General features: G+C 36.6%; 1 protein-coding gene across 21 annotated transcripts in view; it reads right to left on the reverse strand.

Moving 5' to 3' along the window:
• The window catches only part of LOC109052896 (discs large homolog 1-like protein), a 112,785-nt gene that overhangs the window by 66,387 nt on the left and 21,966 nt on the right, over positions 1-24,432 (reverse strand). Inside the window, exon 1 of one of the 21 annotated variants that reach the window (XM_042768377.1) lies at positions 9,698-10,611. The exons of 18 other annotated variants lie outside the window; for them this stretch is intronic. In XM_042768377.1, coding sequence (XP_042624311.1) covers positions 9,698-9,970 — 273 coding nt within the window. In that variant the 5' untranslated portion in view covers positions 9,971-10,611. Of the gene's footprint in view, positions 1-9,697; positions 10,612-24,432 lie in introns of those variants that run through there. 2 more of the 21 variants (XM_042768412.1, XM_042768479.1) reach the window with 2 other exon arrangements.

The following is a 24,432-nucleotide window of genomic DNA, read 5'->3' on the forward strand; positions in this document are numbered from 1 at the left end:
GGCATCGGCCGGTATCCGTGTTTAGTAGCGCCAATTTAAATTCAGGCACGTCGGCGGGCAGCGCCGTGTTATTGGTGCAGTGGAAAGTGCTGCCGCATGTGAAGGACCCCAAGCCAAAACTTTTGGAAGATTCAACAACAGTCCTAGGAGATAAAGGTAGTCAGAGAATTTCACTCTGTAAATGGGGTGGAGAAGGTGGCAGTTCTCACAAACACTGCAGCGTGATTGAGGGCTCCGTTACTCCGCCCCACTCACAGACAGCACCGTGCTCGGAGAGACAGCTGTCCTGGAGCAGCACAGAACGGTGAATGATTTGTTCGGAAGCATGGTTTGATGCAGACAATAGCCAGGTTTCCATCCAACTCATTTGCATTTAGGGATGTCAATATTTGATCATTTCCATGATCGATCGTCGTTTAAATTAACGATCTATTAATAACCTTAATGCTGCAAAATGCGTCTGCAGCGGTATTATTATTATGTGCAAAAGGCACTTGAAAAAAAAGCTTTCTCACCCGAATTAAAGGGGTTTTAGTCTGAATAAAATGCTAGTAGCAGGATTGTAAAATGAATAGATGTGATTATGATCATTTGATAAAATGAAGAGAGCGTGCCATACGTTTGAGATCATTTCCCATCAAGGAGAATGCGCCTCTTTAAATGGTTTCGTGGTGCTCGTTGTTGTATTTTAAAACGCAATTGCAATGTTTTCAAATGACACTATAGTATTAAAAATAAAATTATCCCAAACGTAACTGTGGCGCTTGTGGCTGTGCTGCGCAGTCAGTGAATCGCTTTTTTCACATTAAACATTTTTTTGCGAGTATTATGACCAGTACTTTTATTAGATCCTGTTCTGGAAAATGTTCGATTTTGAATTTTTGCATTCCTGCAGGCCTATTTGTTTTTAAAAAATCCGGCATTTACAGTGCATTAGATCGTGACAGTGTGTGTGTGCGTGCAGACGAGGACGAGCGAGCTCGGGTTTGGCTAGATGTATTTGGAGGTTATTGCTCATGTCTCGTTCTGCACATATCCAAATGTTTCCATATTCGCAATGTATCTGAATGTTAAACTATAATATATATATATATATTTATATATATATATTATATATATATATATATATATATATATATATATATATATATATATATATATATATATATATATATATATATATTATATTTTTTTTTTTTTTTTTTTTTTTAATGTAAACTAGGCTTGTACTTTACACGGATTCGCATATAGAGGGAAAATATCATCCTCTTCACATGAGAAAAAACGTCCTTGGCATAACAGCACAGTGGACCGGTATACTACGGTCTATTTAAACTGACCAGTGTAACCTTTTATATGTTTGGTTGACTCTACTTTATTTTAATAATGAACAGACTGCGATGTAAGTTTGAAATTAGAATGCACTTTAGATGTTCTGTGTCATTTATACCAAACACAAATGTTGCTGGTTGCTAGTGTGTTTGCAGCACTACTATTATTTATTTTTTATATATAGTATTTTTTATATTTTTCAGTTTAATTGATTTTTATTTATAAAATTGTATTTATTTTATTTAAATGTATATTTAAGTTTACATTTATGTTCCAACAAACTTGAAAAATTCTGCTTGATAAATGCTCTAAAACTTTTATGTAAATGATTGACTTTTTTTTAATATATATATTACCTGTTTTATATATTAATACTTGGTCAGTTTATTGATTTGTTTGGTTAACTTTGGATAATTGTTTTATTTTAATACCATGCAGTGCAAAAAATTAAGATTCGAGAGATGGTTCAAGTCAGTGCTCAATAAATGATGATGTTAAGTTTAGAAATGTTGTGCATCCACTTATTATTAGTGTGACATTTTAGCATGCAAATGAAGGGGAAAACTTCAAGATATCAGCCCTAAAAATCAGCAGCACATATCGGCCATCGGCTGACCCTGACCTCTAAACATCGGCATCTGCATCTGCTATAGAAAACCCATATCGGTCGATCTCTAATTCAAAGTGCACACAAAGAGCCACGTTTCAGATAATGCGCGTACACAGAATTGATTCCTCTTTCGCGTATCCTTGCTTCTGAATGAACACATACACACAAAATTATCTCAAAATAATTGTCTCTGCAAGTATTCTCATAAACAGTCAGTTATGTCTTAAGTTGAACATATACTCTAGAGAAAGAAATCTCCTGTGCATTATTATATTGGATCCGTGCATTCGCTCTTAAAGGGGCAGCAGCCTTTAAATATCTGGTGTTCCATTAGTGCCACCTGCTGTCAGAGAGTGACATTTGGATCTCATTCACAAAGCTAAAATCATACCATTCTGTTTTGCTTCAAATTTTTAAATTATACAATTCAAATAATGTTTTTAGCATCTTTTTTTGGATAGTAATTCAAATGGTTGCCTCTGATTTTAAATAGAGCACAGACAAAGCCTTTGTTTATATGAAGAGATTTCTTTTAGTTGTATAATTTTTTTATTTGATTTGGGATTTGTTTTAAAATTTCAAGTTAGTTTTTTTATTTTACATTTCAATTTCACAAAGAAATATGCAGCATTTTGTCTGAGAAATAAGAGGACACCTTTTCATTTATAATGTCTTAAATCTCATTTTGTAAATTTTTTTTTTAATATATTTATATATATTTATATTATATATATATATATATATATATATATATATATATAGATATATATATTTATATATATATATATATATATATATTACACACATATATATAATACATATATATATATATACATATATATATATATATATATATATATATATAAAAATTGTAAGAAAATTGTATGCTCTAATCTGTATTATTAATTTTATTGCATTGTAAATTTACTGGATCGTTACATCCCGATATGCTACTAGTTTTTGCTGATCATGCTGATTTGTCTACAGTTAAGTTCAGATGATGTCTTTTTTTATTCGGGCTAGTTAAATTAATTTTGGGCTACCAAAACATGAAGAATGCCTGCCCGAAGGGCTTTCAGAGATTTAGAAATTTTGCGAGCCCTGCTGTTTACTTTTTTTTTTTACCATTTACCGTAACGGTTTAGTTAGTTTTTGCTATTTAGTTTTTTTTTAATGCCATATAAAAAAGAAAAGAAAAAAAAAACTGTCAAAATTAATACTGATTTTAAGAAGGGGGTACCTGATATCAAAAAGTTTTAAAGGACTTCATTGCGCTTGTTTTGTTAAAAGTACTTTCAAGATTACAGTATGTATATAAATTCCAGTTTTTCCAAATTTGAGTTTAACTGTAAATTACTTTAAATTATACTATTTAAACTATTATTTGTCAGCAACATATTAAACTATTTAGGATGGAAATTCTAACAGTTCCTCTAAACACTGCTCACCCAGCTATAACTGCAGTGTTTCGCTTAAGTGACATTAAGCAATCCAGTTACACAACATACTGTGACTAAGCCTTGTCAACATTAAAAAGTCACAGAAGTGTCCAAAGACGTTGCTTTTTCTTTGTGTATTTGGCTACAAGTCTTTCCCTAACAATACCGCCATGTTATGTAATTCTCCTCTAACATCCATAAATGGAAATATCAGCAAGACCAGCATAAAGATTTGGTTTGATTATGATTGATTTGTAGGTGTTCAATGTGTAGAGCATGTGGGCAAAAGCACATGATAGCAGAGGAGAGCTCACAGTCTTCCCTGATGAGAGCATGAGGAGGAGGATCTCCTGGCAACTACGACCACTCACTATTGAGTCATGGTCCTCTGCGGCTGAGGTAAGCGGCTCACTATTCAATCTGAAGCTTTCCTGGGATACACCAGACACTTCACCTCTGAAACTGGTATTCAAACTGACTCCAGTTTCCACCTCTGCACATTGTGCCAATATTCACAGCTTTAAATGAGAACTGCAATAACCTGCTTCATATAGCAATCTGTCAGTAAGATGAAATGTTTTACCCACAGGTTTAAATTTCATATGATGAAACATCCAAACAGTATTCTATCGTTCACTTACGTGGCACAAACACTGTGAGACAAGATATGTGCCGATGTTTAATACTTCTGATCAGGGAGTTGCCAAATCCATAAACTTAAGTATGAACAATAGTAATAGTAATGCTAGCAAACACTTCTAATTAGAACTGAATTAAATAATAAAGAGCCACATTATTCTGTTTTAGTAAAAAAAAAAAAAAAACCTTTTTGGATGAGACTAGATTTCTTTGAGGACATTAGGTAAATTTATGTCCCACAAACACACTTTGCAACTCAGTGATTCAGGCATTCCATACATTCTAAAAAATTATTTGGGTCAAATATGGACTAACCCAAATTTTGGGTTAAAATTTTAATTGGAAAATTTAACCCAACAGTCCTTATATTCATCTAAATATAATTTAAAATTTAGTGTTTGATAACTTTATTTAATTTCTAGTTCCTACTTGCTGAAAGGCACATGTAGCTAAATATGACATTTATTATAATAGTTTTATGTGAAGATTGTTTTAATTTCACATAAACTGGAAGTTATTTTAAGTAGTCTAATAAATGTTCAGATTGATAGCTCTCAATTATACTGTAATGTTGAATAACTAGTCAATGGTTAAATATTAGGGGGGAAAAGACAATTTCATAGAGACATCAGTAGTATTACTATCAGTGATACATACTGGCCTTCAGTCATAAAAAAAGATGCCATTATACAAATATTAAAAATATACTGTCTTTATGTTTTTTGTACAATAATTTGAGGACTGATTGTGAAATTATTGCAATGTAAAAGTATTAAAAAAAAAAACTTTAATGTTAGGTGGGATTATTTGCGCTGAATTTCAGAAAAAATGTGCGATTAATTAATATATATATATATTAGGGCTAGTGGTCGACCGATATTGTTTTTTTTGACAGCCGATGCCGATAGCCAATATAATTTATTAAATTTTTTTTATTCATATTTAAGAAATGTTAAATCATTTTACAATGGATTAAAAAATAAATGTGTAAATTTAACATATACTTTAGATGACAAATTATTTTTCACAAATAAATAAATATTTAATAAAATATAATTAAAAAGGACTGTAACCAGCAGGGCACTCAGTTTTCTGGGAAGTTTATGTGCATTGGGAATCATATTCTTCAAATAAAGCCAGGCTAACACTCATTTTACATACAGCACACAGAGAAAATGACGGGCAAATGCATAAAGCGCAGCATAAACCAAAAAACAAAATAAAAAACAATAATAAACAATTAAATACAAACAGAACGAAAAACACCATCAAACACAATAAAAATCCACACAAAAAAAGCACACCACACAAGTGACAGCTGGATTCGACTAAGTTTGCAAGGTTTATGATATTAAATGTTCATTAGTCAATCAAAGTTTTGTTTAAATGATATAAATGCGTAATTGCTTAATGGTGACAGCAAACGTGAAAGTAATATAATGTTTGCCTGTTACTAATAATATAAAAGCAATCGTTATAATACTATTTGTATACAATAATTCCTTTGTGCCTTTTTAAATTTTTCTGGTTAACCACTGTGCCAACACATTCCCCCCCACCCCCTCGTTTTTTAGTGCATTCTGTATTTATACAGTACATAAAAATTAATAAATTGTTTTTAAACTTTTCAAAAGTTTTCAACAGATATACAGAGTGTGACCGTACTGAACAAGGTGTGACCTTGTGTGTGTGACAAGGCCAATGCATTAAAACCATTCAGTCACCATTCTATAGGAATGTGCTGCTTTAACCCTCTGGAGATGATCCCCATGTATACGTGTTATGAGGCATCCTCTCCTGATAACCCCGAAAATAACTTAAATTACACACGTACGCCTTGTGGTCGACTACTGGTTAGTCAGCTATTAGGGAGTAGCCCTAATATATATATATATATATATATATATATATATATATATATATATATATATATATATATATATATATACACACACACACACACCAAATCTGTATAATATCATTAAAACAATTAGTAACACAATCTCATAAGTTTACATACCCCTTGAAGAAAATGCCAATTGTTAATAATTTTCACAAAATAAGAGGGATAATGAAAATTGCATGTTTTTTTAATTTTTTTATACTGTCTTGAATAAGCTATTTCACATAACAGATGTTTATATATACTCCACTAGGCATGGGGCGATTACCGGTTTCAAGGTATACCGCAATTTGAAAATGTCACTGTTTCAAAACCACTAATATTTTTTCTTTTCCCAGTCATTTAAAAATAACACATTTCAGAGCTGTAACAACAATACCGTGATATCGTGATACCGTGATATTTTTGCTTAAGGTTATCATACCATCAAAATCTCACACCGGCCCATGCCTATACTTCACAAGACAAAATAATAACTGAATTTGTAAAAATGACCCTGTTCAAAAGTTTACATAACCTCTTAATACTGTGTGTAATTTCCTGGATGATCCTGACTGATGACTGTTTTTATGTTTTGTGATAGTTGTTCATGAGTCCCTTGTTCGTCCTGAACAGTTCAATTGACTGTTGTCCTTCAGAAAAATCCTCCAGCTCCTGCACATTCTTTGGTTTTCCAGCATCTTCTACATATTTGAACCCTTACCCAGTGACTGCATGATTTTGAGATCCATCTTATGGAATATATAATATTTTCATTAGAGTGCTATTTTTTTTTTCCAGCATGCAACAAAACCTGCAAACTGTGATGTCTGATTTGAGGACAATTAAGTTTCTTAAAAATATTCACAAAGACATACAGACAAACTTAACTTAAGGATCTATAGTTTCTTTCAGCTGAAGTAGCTTACATCACTTATCAGTTAGCAAACTCTGAAGAAAGTTAGCAGTTAGTGTCAGAACAACTTTACATGTGTTTCAGAAATCTGGCAACATCCCACTCAATAAAACATAAGATCATCCTTAAAGGATAAGAATTTTAAAAAAAATCCCAGTAGACAGACTCTTCTTTTGTCCTAACTCCTTAATAATATAGGGAAGCAACCTGTGGGCAGATTTGATCCAATTGAATCTGCATGATGTAAAATGTTTATACCTGTGAATGCATTTTCATATGTATACTAAATATATCTGTTTGAATGTATAATTTTTTGTAACAATTACATAATGCGCTTCAGCTCTACAAATGTCAAAATGCATTAGCCAGCAAAATAAGTGCTGTTCTGCTGTTATTACATGTTGACCATATGGCAAAGTTGTAAAGCGATGCTTAATGTTGCCTGTAACTAAATCCTCATAAGTTGTCGGCTCCAGTGTTTAAAGTATCATCAGAAATGTTTCTAACAAAATCTAGGGTTACATAACATGGCATTTGGGCAATCATCCCATCTGTGTGATCAGATGCTAAAACTGCTGTCAATCTGACAGTCCAGAGAGCAGCATAAGCTCCTCTGCTCAGCCACTATTCTTTCATATGATACCCTTCCAGTCATCAAGAAAATTACATTAAGCACAGAGAAATGGCTAGTTTCGATCATTCCACTCCATTTGAGATCTGCCGAATGTGCCAGCCTGTATCTATCATAGGCCTAAGATCGCAAGGAGAATTTGTGAGCAGTACAACAAAGAAACTGAACTCTACAGAACACAGAGATAGTGACAAGTGTAACGGTTAATGGTGAGTGAGGAATTGTGCCCCTGACAAATTTGGATAGATAGCTTGACTTGCCATTAAGGCATCAGTGGATCATGGCAGAAACAGAGAGCAATAAAGACAAGAAAACTACCAAAGCCAGCATAACCTCCCATGTTTTCTTAAGAAATTAATAAAAGAAGTGGTGCATTCAGCCAGTGTGTTCTAGAACAAAGGACGAGTGACTAAGAAATTAGTATTTAGTCCAACAGCCAGCATAGACTCCCTCATACATCACTGTCACACTGCTGTTTTCCCTCCAGTTTAATCAGAGAAATGCCTTAAGTCATTTAAAACAGTCATTGCTTAAAGATGACCTAGAAACAACTTTTCCATGTTTAAACCAAGATACATATTTACTTAAATCATCCAAATTATCTTCTAATCATCTATAGAAGCTAATCATATTGGTTGATATGTTACACTTATCTCATGAGTTTCAGCACCATTATAAAAATATTTTATATTACAATGTAGAACTTTCAAGAAAGGCTGGTTCACAATGATCTTGCAGTACTTCAGCTTTTCAGAAAAATAAATGTTTTTAACCTTTTTAACAACTGACTATGAATTCCAATTGAATGTCAACCCTGAGCAAAGCAGATGACATGTAATCCTATGTGCTTTGCATCAAGGATTTGAGAAGTTAATGCCATGGTTGCACTGATGCCACACGGCACCCATACAGGCAGTAATCATGCCAGAGGCCAAAGGTCACTGGTTAAACTATTCCAATGACTTCTAACTCTTTAATGAGTGACTACATAATCATTTGAATTAACAATGCCTCCATAGGCTTGATTGTAAAAAAAAAAAAAAAAGATAACTTTGAGATCAAAATTAATTCACCACAATCAGCTGTTCTGAAGTATTTACAAAAAAAAAAAAAAAGTTCAACCTACAATTTCACAATCATGCTGTAACAAGCAATTTGGTATAAAAATAAAGAAGTTCCATACAAGAGTTTCTGTAAGTGTTTGATCAGGAGGTTCTTGTGCTCTGGTAATGCCAGAGCTAATCCATTACTATTACATGCTCTCATTAAGCACACACAGGCTTTAACCTTAACAAAATGAAATGAGTGCAACCGCCATCAGTATATAGAGAATTATTACTGGTAAGCAGAGTGTTAACTACAGTCAGAACAGAGATAAGCCAATGACTGTTTAAATGAGAAAGAGCTGTGTAAAGAGGAAAGACACCCCTGACATATGTATCGACAACCCTTATAACAGCAGTCAAGCAGTTGTAAGCATGCTGGTAGTTAACATAAAATACCTTCGGAAAGTTGATACCTCCCGAATTTTATATAAACCTATTTTAAACAAAATTTGGCAATTGTTTTATAATTATTATGCATGAATCTTTTATGAGCTCATGTTAATATCAACTAGTAAAGACATAAAGGTCTATACGGTGTATGTACACACATAAGAGCTGTTGGATCACAGGGACCCAGGTGCGACCTGGGTCATGACCTGATCCCATTTCCCCTACTTTCATTTCTTCACTTAACTTTCCTATAAAGGAAAAACGTTAAAAAAATAACCTAAAAGTAACAAAGTTAAAGACCCATGGATTGCATCTTCCCCTGTACATTCATATAGGCCTACATTTTTACCCATCTTCATGTTGGCAACGTGGGCATGCTTTATGTCAGCACCCAACTCCTGTTTTCTCATCAAGTTGACTGTATTTGACTTAAATTAAATTAAATTTATGCATTTAGCAGACACTTTTATCCAAAGCAACTTACAGTGCATTCAGGCTATCAATTTTTTACCTATCATGTGTTCCCAGAGAATCGAACCCCCAACTTTGCACTTGTTAACGCAATGCTCTACCACTTGAGCTACAGGAACGCTTAAGAGACTCTGTTCTCTTCAGATTTTTCTGCCAGCTGTACAGAAGAAAATTTTGGCAGCAACACCTGGATCTACATGCTAGACAGATTCTCACAGTCTGTCCTCTAGCTCTGACACAAAGCAAAACAGAGAAACTAAGCAGAGAGCTCCACGACCCACCTTGCATCCAAACATGAGCGAGATGGTGCTGTTTGTACAGGCCATTTTGCAGTGGCACAGCATGGGTGAGAAGCAGTCCAACTTCTTAATTCTGGGTGACATTTTCTCGCCACTGTGACAGCTGAGTTGCTCAGCCAGCGAAGAGCCTGAGACTCGCCTCCGCAAGCGATACTTGCTCCTGCCTCTCCGGCCACCTCCTGTTCCCCCACCTCCCCTCACACCTTCTCCTCCTCCTGCCCCTCCACTGCTGCTGCTGTTGCCCGCTCTCACCATCCACCCTCATTCCTCGTCTCACTCCATCATGCCTGGGAAGGGACAGCCAGTCTGCTTCCTTCATCCAGCGAGTTTTCTACACGCCCCCCTCTCCGTCACCACTGCTTCAGAATTCTGCTGTCTCTCAGTGCCGTTCTTCTTCTGCTTCACTTGCTTGCAATGAAAAATCTGTCTTTCCACCTTCCTATCGCTCTTTCACACTCCGTCCGTTCTCCTTCTTGACCAGCGACCTCACAGCTGTCAGTCACAGTGGAGATGTTTACACAGAGGCCACGCAGGAGCCATGCTGCATGAAAGAAAGTGCAAGCTTTTGGCTCTTTTAGTTAAATCTTCTCCATGACATAAAACACCAGACAACTGCCTCGTTTCCAAAAGAGAGGTGAAGAACAGTGAGCACAACGCAGTGAGTTGTGAGGAGAACCAGGGAAGAGGAGGAGAGATGTGAGGGGAGGAAGGGAGGGGATGGTAAAGCTGTTGCAGCGTGTGGTGTTTGTCACATGGGCTCCGTCAGACAGGAGTTGGGTTGAGTCTCTCTCGGTCTCATCCTCAGCGTGGGTTCTCTACATCCCCCGAAAGATTGTGGGAAAGGAAAAATGCTAAGGCAGTTACCAGTGAGAGGAACAGCAACTGAACATCCTCAAGAAGCAGTGTTGCATGAAGGAGGAGGAGCGTTAATGAAGTGGCTCCCTGCACATTTACATGGAGGAGAGAAAAAGTGCAGGGGGAGGGGGAGCTCAGAGACTGGCCAATAAGATGACAGAATGTCACTGGCAGCTGACTGGACAGTAAGATTGTGACCTTCTGAGAACGGTGCCATTTCTTGACGAAATCCATATGATGGAGAAAGTAGTCAGTGAAAGGGCCAGACAGAGAGCTACTTAAGCTTTACTTAAGTCTATTTTTTCATTGTAGAAGGTTTGATTTAGATGACCAGGGAACATTCAAACTGGATGAACCACTCAGGTCACTGGGCAATAAGAGGCAGTAACATGGGGGATGGTCAGCAATGACAAAGATCTCTCCCCTGACTTTGCTTCAGGAAAATTTTAAATCAGCAGTCAAGCTAAGAGGGATGTAGCAAAATGCTGCCATACACACTACTCTAATCCTTAATGCTAATCAGATCATGTTTGGACGCAACATGGACATGCATGTGCTATATCCTGTCAATGCAGCAATAATAAAATCAAGGCAAAATAATATTGTAATAAGCAGCAGCACATTTTGGTGTACAATTCTTTTGATTTCCCTAAGATCTTTGTGTTACTTCCCTCATGCATATCTACAAATTGTTTAAATGTCAAAGGGCTCCAAGCCAGTTGTACTACTAGCCTCAATTACCCCCATTTTATGTTACTTCGGCTGTCAGTGTACTTCACTGTCCAAGTGTGACTCAGATCCTGCCATTCTCGTTATATGTATGCGTCACTCAGTGTGCAACACAACTAATGCTGGCAAACTCCATTCAGGGTTAAACATCACCAAAATGCTTGTATACTACATCATGGAGACGCATACGACACACTGCTCTCTGAACAGCAAAAATTTACGGAAATTAGTCTGTAATTAGTCTTATTTTAGAATGCTATTTCTGTGGCTACACTGAATTTCTGGTTAATTTTCATTCCTCAAGGCACTGGGCAATATCATCACAAGCATGAGTCAAAAAAGGGTAGTTTTCCTCCATTATTAATGGCCTATTCCAAATTGCAGCTTGATTTAGTACTGGCTGCTCTGGATGATCTCTGTCTCTGAGAGCAGGGTTTAGTTGATTTAGATGAATGAAAGCACTTCTGATGGGTGGTTCTGTGTGGTCAGAGGGTTCTGAGAGCAGAGTGGGAAAGACCTCAGAGAAGGAGAGAAAATTACTAGAGCTCATCAACTGCTAATCAGCAGACAGCAGAGAAGCTTTACATCAAATTTTACATCAAAGGTCTGAATATGAATTCTCATCACCGTCAAAAGGTCCAAAATAATTATTATTACAAAACTTGTTTTAATAAACATGCTTATAACTTTATATAAGAATTCTACATTATATGTGTTAATTATCATATTCATTACATCATCAAGTCGTACTTGCGTTTACTCTCTGAACTGTTACATAAAGTACTGCATTTTTATACAACTAAATGCCCAATAAAGCAGTTATCATGTACATATTTCTGTTTCTGAAATACTTTTCATGTAACCTAAAGTCACTTCAACTGAATTGCTAAAATCTTGAATTATAACTGCAATATGCTGTTATACAGCAGTGAATAATATTACTTTATTTATATCATGCAGCACAAACGTCCGTCTGTGTAACAAACTGTGCATAATTACAGACGAACTACATTCATGTTCATATGCCCAGACAGTCAACAGTGATAGGTTTTTGGAAACGCTGTTTTGTACTTAAACCTTGCGCTCATGGGGCGAAACCAGTGACATTATTCTACTGAATGAAAGCTAAAAGGTTTATCCAAAATGCTATGCGCTATGTCTTACAAAAAAGTCGGTAAAAACTGCAACACTGGTTCGTGCACCCTTTTGTGTGCGTTTCTGTCTATGTGTGTGTGTGTGCGTGCGTGCCACGGAAGTCTGAATGATACGAGTGCACTTGAAATACAAAGTGGAAAGCGGGTCCGGATTGAATGACCGGAGTCCGGACTTTGAGAAGGGCTGCTTTAGAGCAACCTGATCTGAGATAGTTTGAAAATTTCATCATCTCATCTGTGACTCCAAGCTTATGGTTTCTCGACTTCTATTTTGAGTATATTTACAAAGGCACCTGTGATGATTGAAAAAGAACCACCTAAAACCCTCAAATAAAAGCTTGTTGCATGACCACTAGTTACCGTATTTTATGACTATGGAACTGACCATAATACTTGATAATATTATTTTATTTGGGCAGCTATGTTGGCTAACATACTATACTACTCTTAATTTTAGCCACAAATCGAAGTACAGATTGTTCAGAGTGTTTCAGGGGACTCTGCTTTACTCCAAACAATTACAGTGAATCATTTCATGGTTTCAGCCTCTAATGAGCACATAAGCACTACCAGTGAAACCTAATTTATCACAATTCTCACTACTAGGCCCAACACTGTGACACAGCAGGCTTAATATTTACCCTCTATCCAAAACAATTTATTCTTTTAATCAGGTTCTTATTTTTTAAAAGGCAAGTAAAACATATAACCAATCTAATCAATGACTTGTCTTAATCACAAACATCCACCTGAGAGCAGTGCAGTGATGGGCAGAAAAGTACGTTGCCTTTAGCGAGCATGAAATAAATGTACACAGCTCCACCCTGTGGACTGTCCATAGCTCATGAATCTAATGCTATGTGTCTGAGTTCTCATATGCTCTATTGCACCTGCTGCACAGAGGTAAGCATTCATCAGATGGCAATGAGAGATTCCATGTAACTTTAGGCAATAAAAGTAGATGATCTATTCTTTTGTTACATTACTATTAGAAAAATTGTGCAGTACAGTTCAATCACACGCACACAGACACATAAAGCTGGACGTGCCTTCCTTCAATTAATTTAATACAACAATTTAAGCTTTTCAGTATGTAAAGCAATAAAAAACTAGGAGCGGGACATGTAATGCCATAAAAACTAGGAGCGGGACGCAAATGAACACAAAAGCCTTACCTACAGTGACCAAACTAACATGTAATTTAAGAATTCAATCAAGCATACCATACTGTTAACTCACTGTAAATTGGGCTACACATCTTTTATGTCAAGCATGCTATGCTTACGAACACAAACACATTATCTTGCCATATTCAAACTTAGTGTTAGAAAGATTTTAAGTCAAAAACATTTTTTCTTTTTTATGAAACAAAGTGAACACTGAACAAACTATGACTGTCTTTAAACGAAGTCTCTAATTACTGTTGCAACCGTCTGCAACTCTTCATACTGCAGTTTATTGTGCTGCTTTAAATGGGTGAAGAGATTTCTTGTTCTTCCTCATTCAGATGCAAAATATTTTATCAAAACATATTTTTTAGTCTAGTTTAAAATGATTGCACTCCATCTGTTTGACAAGCATGCATATGTCACCACTCCTTCAATGAAGTCTGAAATGCTCAAAATACTTGAGCGGACACTTGCTGTCAGAATGAGCCTTTTTGCAAAGTACTTGCATGATTTTCTAATTTACAGATAAGGATAAAACAGTACATGTAAACAGTAACATGTAAGTAATGCACTGAGGAAAACATCTTAAATGCATCAAGCAGCACACGCATCTGACAGGACGGCAAGTCGATTTAAACTGTATGCTTAGTTAGTTGGAAACTCCTATTATAAAGCATGTTTCACATTTAGGACATTTTTCCTTTAGCTGCTCACTCCCTGTTGTACATTTAATTTTCAGATGTGTTTGCAACTAAGTATACTGATATAAATGATATTGTCCTATATCTCCTATACCTCTATTTAAAATATAATCTATATACTTTACAAACAGGATTTCTAAATATGTTAATAGACTTCCAGACCCAAACAATCATTTTCAGTATGTGTACTGTTACATTGTTACCCTAGTAGCCACACTAACAAAATCCATTCAGATCACTTTTTTAATAGTTTTTACTTTTAATTTAATATTTTTTAAATACATTTTGCAACTGCTAATATTATATTCTCCTGCTTTTTTTAACTAAATTAATATGTGAAAATATAAGCAGCTTTGATTATTTAACATTCTTAAGAGGCAATCAGATTACTGGCAATTTTGAAACCAAATAAACAAAATCTTCTTCACTGTACTACTAATTGAAATGAAATTTGAAAAGTAATTAAGAATGCTTTTAAACCATCGGGCCAAACAGCTCTTAGCACAGTGAGGAACAGTTTCAGTTGCCATTCCCATGTTTCAGATACAGTACGATTACAAATCAGAGTCGGCCCAGATGATGAGATCATCCCCCATACACTCCAGTGTTTACCTACAGTATCATGCCATTGCCAACTCTTGTGTCACTGAGGTACTGTACATTCCAATCTTGATTTTGTGTCATCACAGTTAAAAAAGAAGCCATAAAGTGCGCTCCATTTGACCGTAAGTGTACTGCGAAGTGGACTTCACAGGGTAGTCCACCATCTTAAGGAAGATTCAAATCTGAAGGGAGCGAACATGATCATTTAGAAGGGCACTGTGAACGGCATAGGGAATAAGGGAACATTGATACATCACTTCACAGGAAGTGGAGAGGGAAAATCACCCAACTGTCATTGCACACCGTGTCACCACCCAGAACTAATCATAAAGAAGAGCCATTGAAAAAGTTTTTAAAAAGGCTCTGCAATGGAGGGGGTTGCAATAAATGTTAATTTTATTATTCAAATTAGAGTATTTAAGAAAGGTTATGGTTAGTTGTGTTTAAAATATATATCATATTTTAAACAAAACTAATAATAAATGAGGCTCAATCATCTATTAAAAAACATGCGTGTTTATTTTAGCACTTCCGTCAGTGAATATGCAGCCTGCAAAACACTAAAATAAATATCAAAGAAATAGCCATATCGGACGAGTCGCCAATGCCCGTGAGATATTTGGCATGCTAAATATCTGGACCTGTCGGCGATTCAAAATCATGCTGTGTGAAAAGTGTTCTGACTGAACACCGGTGGCGCGGTTGTCATGGCCACCATCACAGCCCTAATCCTGTGCTAAGGGAGTAGGGAGCAGTGAACACTGCGTAGGGACCCTGTCAAACGCACCTATGATCTTTTGTTTGCCCGTCAAACGGTTGACCACTGCCATGTGCACATCCTGTTGCAAAATGCGTCAAACATAACAGTAACAGTGTGATTAAGGTGTGTACATGTCTATACTGCACTTCAATAATGTGACTAAAATAGGAATATGCCACTTCTTAACTCGATTTGTTTACTCTAGTATGACTTTAGCTAGATTAAGGGAATCAGAAATCTGTTTACATGGTAGATTCTTAATCAGAGTATTGTCTTAATCGTGTTAATATCAGAATATTGTCGTCCATGTAAACATGCTCAGTGTCTCTTTGCCAACCCTTCTTTTATTACTTTAAGAATGGAAGAAATAAAATAGACAATATTTTTTTTTTCTAAATTTGAACTCCTAAAACATATACACACAAAGCAGTGTGAAAGAACCCCATGATCCCTATTGCTGCTACTGTGGGACATGTCTGATAGGGAGCAACAAATCCCATGACTGTCCTCACAATGAATCTGTTTGTGAGCACTTCCAAGAGAAGTGAAGACATTGGAGTGGTCTCTGTGGAGGTGTCAGCAGCTGCTCTGCACAGGTCACAAGAGAAGAGTTCTCCATCCTATTCTAACTCCCATGATACAAAGCAGCCCTCTGGCAAACAAAGCAAATGATAGCTTCCTTTTTTCTAGTCCCAACAGGCTAACACTTGCATTTTAAATTGCTGAAACATGGTATGAACATAGCAAAAACAACATAATGACATAAATGGCCAATGGTCTGATCTGAGAGAAATATCCAGCTTTTCCCCAATGAGCCTACTTTGTTTTAAATTATGGAAGGCACTTCCGCGTCTTGGGAAGTTCCACTCAAAAAGACTGAAACAAATCATTTCAAACTGTACATCTGTTCGACTGAATGAGCTTAACAGTCAGTTTGACTGAGGCCCCGTTCACACGGAGACGCGTTTCTGTGAATACGCACAAATTTTTTATCGGATAGGCGTTTCGTCCACACGGATCCAGCGTTTTCGTAAGGTGAAACCGCTATTTTTTGAAACCGGGACCCAGAGTGGATAAATCTAAAAACGCCGTCTTTGCGTTTTCGTGTGGACAGCGAATCTGTATATTTTCTGAAACGATGACGTCATCAGCCCACGTCTCCCCCCTAGTCAGACACCTCTACGTCACGTAACAGCAACAAAAACATGAACACACACTGAATGATATTCTTTTTATTAACTAACATTAACACAGATTAATAAATGTATTGTTCCATGTTTGTTTGTGTGCCAAGCGCAAGGTTTATGCGCATAGTTCATGTCTTCTTCTCAATTTTTAGTGCATCTCTGTTGCAGAATTACAGCGCCACATGCTGGTCTGGCATGTATACTACATCGTTTTATGGTTTCGTGTGGACGCGGATATTTCTTGAGACGAGAAAAAAAAAGGATCAGATTGGGATAAGCTCCAGCTTCGTGTGCCTTAATAGCTGTAAATTTGTAAAGGTGTAAAAATGTTTTATTTTCAGATGTCAGGAGAATAACGTAATGCTTGATATTTTAATGTGACATGGTATAACAAGAATATCTATGGAAAAAGCTCTTTTCAATCAATTTTCTTTTCCTTTGTATTCTGCTGTAAAAATATTAAAAAAGACAATACTGTGCATTTGTGGTCTGCCCTCCCGATTTAATTTACAATATACCTAAATTCAATGGAATGCACTAAGAATCTCTCGATTTCCTCCCCAAATGTCCTTTTAATGCCCAGCAAGTCTTTTCTGCAGTGAATTCAGTCTCATTCCTCTCAGCGCGAAGTGCAAAGTAAAATGTAAAAAAAACTTGCTGCTTTGTTTGTTGTTATGGGGCGTTTACCCGCCGCGACCATTATAAGCACGCTCGGTACGTGAGCGCATTAGATATAATGAAGGGAGACGTGAAAGACGGACATCGCGTTGATTTCATAATAAATACATAATCTTTATATATTTGTTTTTGGTAGCACTTGCTTAGTTTAAGAGTAGACATGTCAAGTTTTCTATAGATCTATCTCTCATGTCTCTTCGTTGAGTATTCACTGAGTTACAGTTCATTTTAATGACGCGTTTCTAAACGAAGATCACCGCAGACCGAGGCTGCAGACAACGCACTCTGTTTGTTTTCTTTATTTTATAAATGCACAAAGTTTTGTTGTTATTATGTATGGATACAAATAAAACTAGACCCTTTACAGATTCAATTGATGTATTGCTCTTATCTGTACAATCAAAACTGAAAATGTAATTTAAGTTCTTTTTGGTGAGAAAATGCCTCAAAACGCATATTTGCATTAGTCGGCCACAGAGCATTAAGTTCCTCGGCGTTAACATCAGTGAGGATCTCACATGGTCAGAATTCGTGCTCTGCTTTTAACCCATCCAAAGTGCACACACACAGCAGTGAACACACACACCGTGAACACACACGCGGAGCAGTGGGCAGCCATTTATGCTGCGACGCCCGGGGAGCAGTTGGGGGTTCGGTGCCTTGCTCAAGGGCTCCTCAGTCATGGTATTGGCGGCCCAAGACTCAAACCCACAACCTTAGGGTTAGGAGTCAAACTCTCTAACCACTAGGCCACGACTTCCCCCTAACTGAACTGAAGAAGGCACATCAACGCCTCTTCTTCCTGAGACGGCTGAGGAAGTTTGGAATGAGCCCCAGCATCCTCAGAAGATTCTACACCTGCACTGTGGAGAGCATCCTGACAGGCTGCATCACTGCCTGGTTTGGAAACAGCACCGCTGGCAACCACAAAGATCTGCAAAGGGTCGTGTAAACTGCCAGCCACATTGTTGGAGGTGAGCTTCCCTCTCTCCAGGACACCTACACCAGGCGGTGTATAAGGAAAATCGTGAGGATCATCAGTGACTCCAGCCACCCGTCCCACAGACTGCTCTCTCCTTAAGAAGACATCTCCGCAGCATCCGATCCCGCACTAGCCGACTGAGGGATAGCTTTTTCCCCTCAGGCTATCAGACTAATGAACAGTCAAAACTAATACACCCTACAGCACCCTACAGCATACTCCCACAATATGGTATGCCACAAACACTGCACTTTAAATTCAACAGTTCAACACTGGACTATACATACACACTGCATTTAATACAATAATCTACCTGCTACCACTGGATACCAACCAATGCATATCCATGACATTTTGTGTATCCAGTTCATGTATAATCTATATAATATCTATATATAATGTGTAGTGCTAACTGTAAGTTTGTACATACTGCGTATAATGTGTAGTGCTAACTGTAAGTATGTCTAATAGTACATCTTTTGAAGTCTGTATTGTTTCTGCAATTTCTGAAGCACGCTCCCAAGAATTTTACTCACCTAGGCACGTGTTGCGGTGATGTGACAATAAAAGTGACTTGACTTGACTTAATGATGTGGACTTGTGTACAGTTTATAAGATTAAAAAAAAAAATCAGTTCATGCAGAGCACGTTTTTTCAAGTACAGGAATATGTTTCCACCACCCTGTTTTAATGTGCATTTTGAAGTATCGAATGAGAAACGAGTGATGGAAACGGCAAATTTCAAATAAAAATCCCTTAATTCGCAAAAAAAAATTTATGCTCACTTGAGGTGTTTTTGACTTGTGCGAAAAAGGATTAATGAAAATTATTTTACAAATAAATTCATCTAACTAAAAAAAAAATATAATTGAATATAAAACGCTAAATTTGAATCTGCGCTATGAGGCAGGATAACTTGACTAGCAGCGGACTGCATGATCTCGTTCCACAGCATCTGAAATGTTGTTATGGTCGTTCTGAAATGCCTCAGCAAAGTCTGTCATCAAAGTATTTCTGAATAATGTATACGACTGCGTTCCCAAACAGCAGCATGCATCCACCTCCGAAAGCAATGAAATAATTTATTGTGTTTCATCTGCTTGCTCTGAGGCTATTATATACATGCATGCACAACGTTTTTTTTTTTCTTTCCATCTTTTGGGGGTTTCTTGCTTTTAGACTAGTCGACTAGTCGGATACAAAACTTCCGTTTAAACGACAGTCAAATTAGTCGTAGCGCACATCCCTATTAAGCACACAGTCAGCAGCAGGACTTAGCCTGCTGTCACTTTAAGAGCTGCACGGATTTTCATTCTCAACTGTTTACGTTCACTGAAGACATAATCAATGAGGGTTTACGTGAATAATCACCAAGCGCCGGATTTTGTATTTGACCATTTAGGCACGTACCTTAAACTAAAAGCTCACTTTACTTGTCCATGTTCTGTTCTGTCTCTGTCTGTTCCGTGTTCTGTTCATGCACAGAAAGCCTCCTGAGGAACAGCGCAAGTTCTTTCGCTCTTTTGAAAACATGAAAAAATCTAATAAACTTTGATAAATCAAGCACGTCCCTTTTTGTGAAAGTCACGTTACGTGATTTTACTGATTTGCACCTGAATTTTGAGCTTTTACAGAAGAGCAAAGGTGCACTGCTGGAAAGGGGGTGGAATAAAGGCACAATAATGGTTTTATCTCGATTATTGGATTTTCATAATCGTTGGAGACAAAAATTTAAATCAGAACAATTTCTATTATTGCACATCTCTAGATAATGTTTAGCATGAGATTTGATACAGGCTATGCTACAGTGACTCCCTAACAGCCCCACTAAAAAATTTGAACAGAGCATACACAAGCACGAATGAGCAGAATTACTTGTTTCTGTTTAATCCCTTAGGCCAGTCTATGGCTAGTTTTATTAGAGAGCTCTTTGGCACTGCTGAGTTTAACAGGCCAGTAGACTATTAAAAGCATGTAAACTTTAAACCCCGATTTAAATGTTTCAGAGTGCATAATGTTGACAAGTAAATAAAATGGGGATGGTAGGGTCAGTAACTTGATGGGCAAGCAAAGAAAATGTTTAAGAGGTTTTGTTTAGGGAGGGAAATATCTGATAGTTTAGGGAGGGAAAACTCTGATAATATAATAAAATTTTGTGAGGATAGAGAGAAAGCCAAGAATGTATACAAAAAGAGCTTCTTCCTGACTTTGTTTCCTGGTACTGGGTGAAGTCGATGCAAAGCCCAAATGGAAATCTATGCGCTTTTAACTGCAAGTCTGACACGCCCTGAGGCTGGCACCAACCACAGGAGACATGAGCAGTCATGCATGCAAAAAACATGCAGTCACTGCACACAGCTGGAGCCCATCATCTGTGCCGCCTCAAAACCAGGCACTTAGAACAAGGGGTGGGTGTGTCAGGGGTTAGGGAGAAAGGAGAAGAGACAGAAAGTGAGAACTCTGAGAATTCCAAAACCGGGACACAAACCCTGCTCTCGAGCGGAAACTCATCTCATCTGCAACATTTCTGACAACAGAAGCTCATATGTTATTCATTGGTTTACTTCTAAATGTCATTTGAGTAGTCTATATTTAGGGATCATAAATGTAAGCGTACACTGTAGCAAAAAAAAAAAAAAAAAAAAATTATAACCATACATTTTTCAGAAATGAAATAAACTGTTTGTGAGTTCACTGCAAAATGTCACTCCAGGCTGAGCTAAACTGCTCATAAACTGAACAACATAAACTGCTGCAGCATGCACTCTGAAGTGCAATCCAACTTAATTTCCATAGTCATAAAACGGGATCAACACTAAGGATTTTTTCTACTGGCCCGGTAAAATAGTTGCTGTTATCATTTTTTTTATCTGTTATCTTGTATTCTAATAAATAAGCTTATATGACACCAATATTTAAGATACCAATTGAATTTTACAATTCTCTATTTCAATTTTGATACACAGCAAAAATCACTAGCCAAAAAGTAAACATAAATATAAAGTTTAAACATTATTAAAGACAAGTGACAGTCAGTAAATAAGAACAAATGAGCAAATTACAGTGATAGCACAATTAAATGTAGGCCTATAACACAAAGATAGAAATTAAATTATGCTTTAGGTTTTTATGTTTGTAGATGTTCAGGTACAGAAACTGAAAAATCACATATAAAATAACATTCACATACTCCACACTCTGTTACAACACCATTATCATAACAACCATAATAAATAAGAAACAAACACTGCATTTTAATCATGAATTGAAAAAAATAAAATACATTATAACATACATATTAGACTGTATAATTTCAAAATCTCTGAAGCAAAAAACAGAATGACCTGACTTTAGCTATGTGAAATTATGCTACATAAAACATCTGTATGAAACAGAAATAGCAGGTGGGCTGAATGAGACGCAGATTCACTCTCTGAGAGCAGGCAGGGCTTATGGTACAGTAATACAGCGTTTCCTTGGTTACTGTAAACACAGCAGCACTGCGCATATTAAAGGGATCATATGATGCGATTTAAATTTTTCCTTTCTCTTTGGAGTGTTACAAGCTCTTGGTGCATAAAGAAGATCTGTAAAGTTGCAAAGACTAAAGTCTCAAATCCAAAGAGATATTCTTTATAAAAGTTAAGAGTCAACCACACCCCCCTAAAACGGCTCATTCTAACATGCCCCCACATGTCTACATCACTATGTGGGAAGATTTGCATAACGCCGCCCAAATGTTCACACAAAGAAAGAAGGTGTGACTTTTATTCTCTTTGTTGCCGCTGCGGCCATGTTGTGGAGTCGCTGTGTATTTCGTTGTAAAAGCGAAACTACTTTCTTTGGCCTTCCAAAAGGAGGGCACAACTAGAACTCAGTGGTTAAAATATATTTCACAACACTGTTCCAGAACAGTTCAACCCAATATTCAGGTCAGAGGTGGTGCTGCGCATTTTATGGAGGATGAGGACTGTTTTCCTGAACCAGTAGCCTGCAATGCGTCTGTGGCACAATGGCTGTTTCTATAAGCTGGGCAGTTCAAAACTTTGCAAGGACAGTCAGAGCGCTTCGTCTCACAGCCTGTAAGTACATTTTTTAATATTTAAATAATTTGTCAATGATGATTCAAACACGAGTTTTTGAGCAGCAGAGTAGGGCTTGTTGTTTTCTCAGATCACAAATGCAGCCACAGTTTTATGTTTACGCAGCGCGCGATACGCAATGCAAACGCTTAAAAAGACAGTATAAGTCATTATAATCAGTAATTTGGGTCCCCACTGGCTGCAACCAATGCATCGTTCGTAATGGGTTTTATTGGTTTTGTCTCATCTAGTGATGTCTGGATTGCAAACAAATCTTTCTTTTTAACCGGCTCTTCTTAGTGAACTGGTGGAACCTGTTCACCAAATAGAACTTAATCGTTTGAATGCAATGGTTTGCGTCTCCAGGAACGCACTAATCCACAAATTACTTAAGTTATTCGGTTTGTAAACGGCCTTACACTTCCTCTGACGCAAAAAATAAACCAATATGCTGAGTTATTCTGTTACTCCTAACAGTACATTGACTGATCTGCTAAAAGAGAACCGGTGATGAAATGTGCACAAGCAGCTGGACTGAGTCTTGTGCTGCTGGCCTGGGAGATGGCATAGTATGTTAAGAGGCATAACATTTCCGTCACACGCTTGAGTCATTCGGCCAATCACAATGCACTGGATAGCTGGCCAATCAGAGCACACCTCGCTTTTCAGAATGATGAGCTTTGTTAAAATCAACGTGTTTCAGAAAGACAGGGCATATAGGAGAAACAATAATGTACATTATATGGAAAATAATGTGTTTTTTGAACCTTAAACCGCATAAACACATCCAAATACACAAAATAACACAAAATAATTTATATCATCATCAAACAACACCATATAACCCCTTTAACACGAATTTAAATGCATTATACGAAGGCAAAATGAAAAGAAAACACCATTTCTGAAAACAATCAGTTCCGTTCCCCTCAAAAACACATTCAATAAAATTCAATATTTGGATTTCCTTCCTATATTCCACGCATCGTGAACAGTGATCTTGTTATGCCTGATATATTCTCCTCTTTGCGTCGGTCTTCAGCATCTTCGGCCTCGGTTAATGGCCGTTTACAGACTAATTATAATAATAATGTAATATTTCCACACAGGCCATTTGTGTGGAAATATTACATTATTATTTTAATTAGTCTGTAAACACAAATACACTGACATTATGAAAAAAAATAAAAAATAAATAAAATTAAATAAAAATTAAAAAAAAAAAAAAAACGCCAAAATGTAATTTGTGACAAATCCAAAAAAAAAAAAGGAAAGTTATTTATCTCAAATTATGAGTGATAATAATTATTATATATTATACATAATTAAGTACATACAAATCAGCCACTGTCCCAGTCACAATGTCCGCCTCATACTGCCGTTTCCCAAGAGAAAACCAAACACGTTACAGTGAGACCAATGTCCAGCATGCTGCCTAGCAGTACTTTCAAATATAATGTTTTATTTTTTAAATATAATAATATACCAGCTCAAATCAGTTTAACAAATGATAATGTTATACTATTACAGAACGGATTTTTCAGAATAGAAAAATGCTATTCATATATTGTTTTGATAAATTAGTTTGAGGTATAGGCCAATATGAATCAAACAATAGGTATCACAGGGATGCTATGAAACAAACTCTTGATGGAATGAGTTTAAAAAACTGTACATAGCCTCAAACTTGGTCTCAAACCATAAGTTTTCAAGAAACCATAAGGTGCCAAGAAAAGGCAGATAACCAGACAGGTGATGTTGAGAACCGGTTGAACACAGGGAAATGACATGGGACACTGAATACAGGTCAATCAATA

The sequence above is a fragment of the Cyprinus carpio genome, chromosome A2 (assembly GCF_018340385.1).
Source record: "Cyprinus carpio isolate SPL01 chromosome A2, ASM1834038v1, whole genome shotgun sequence".
Taxonomy (NCBI): Eukaryota; Metazoa; Chordata; class Actinopteri; order Cypriniformes; family Cyprinidae; genus Cyprinus; species Cyprinus carpio.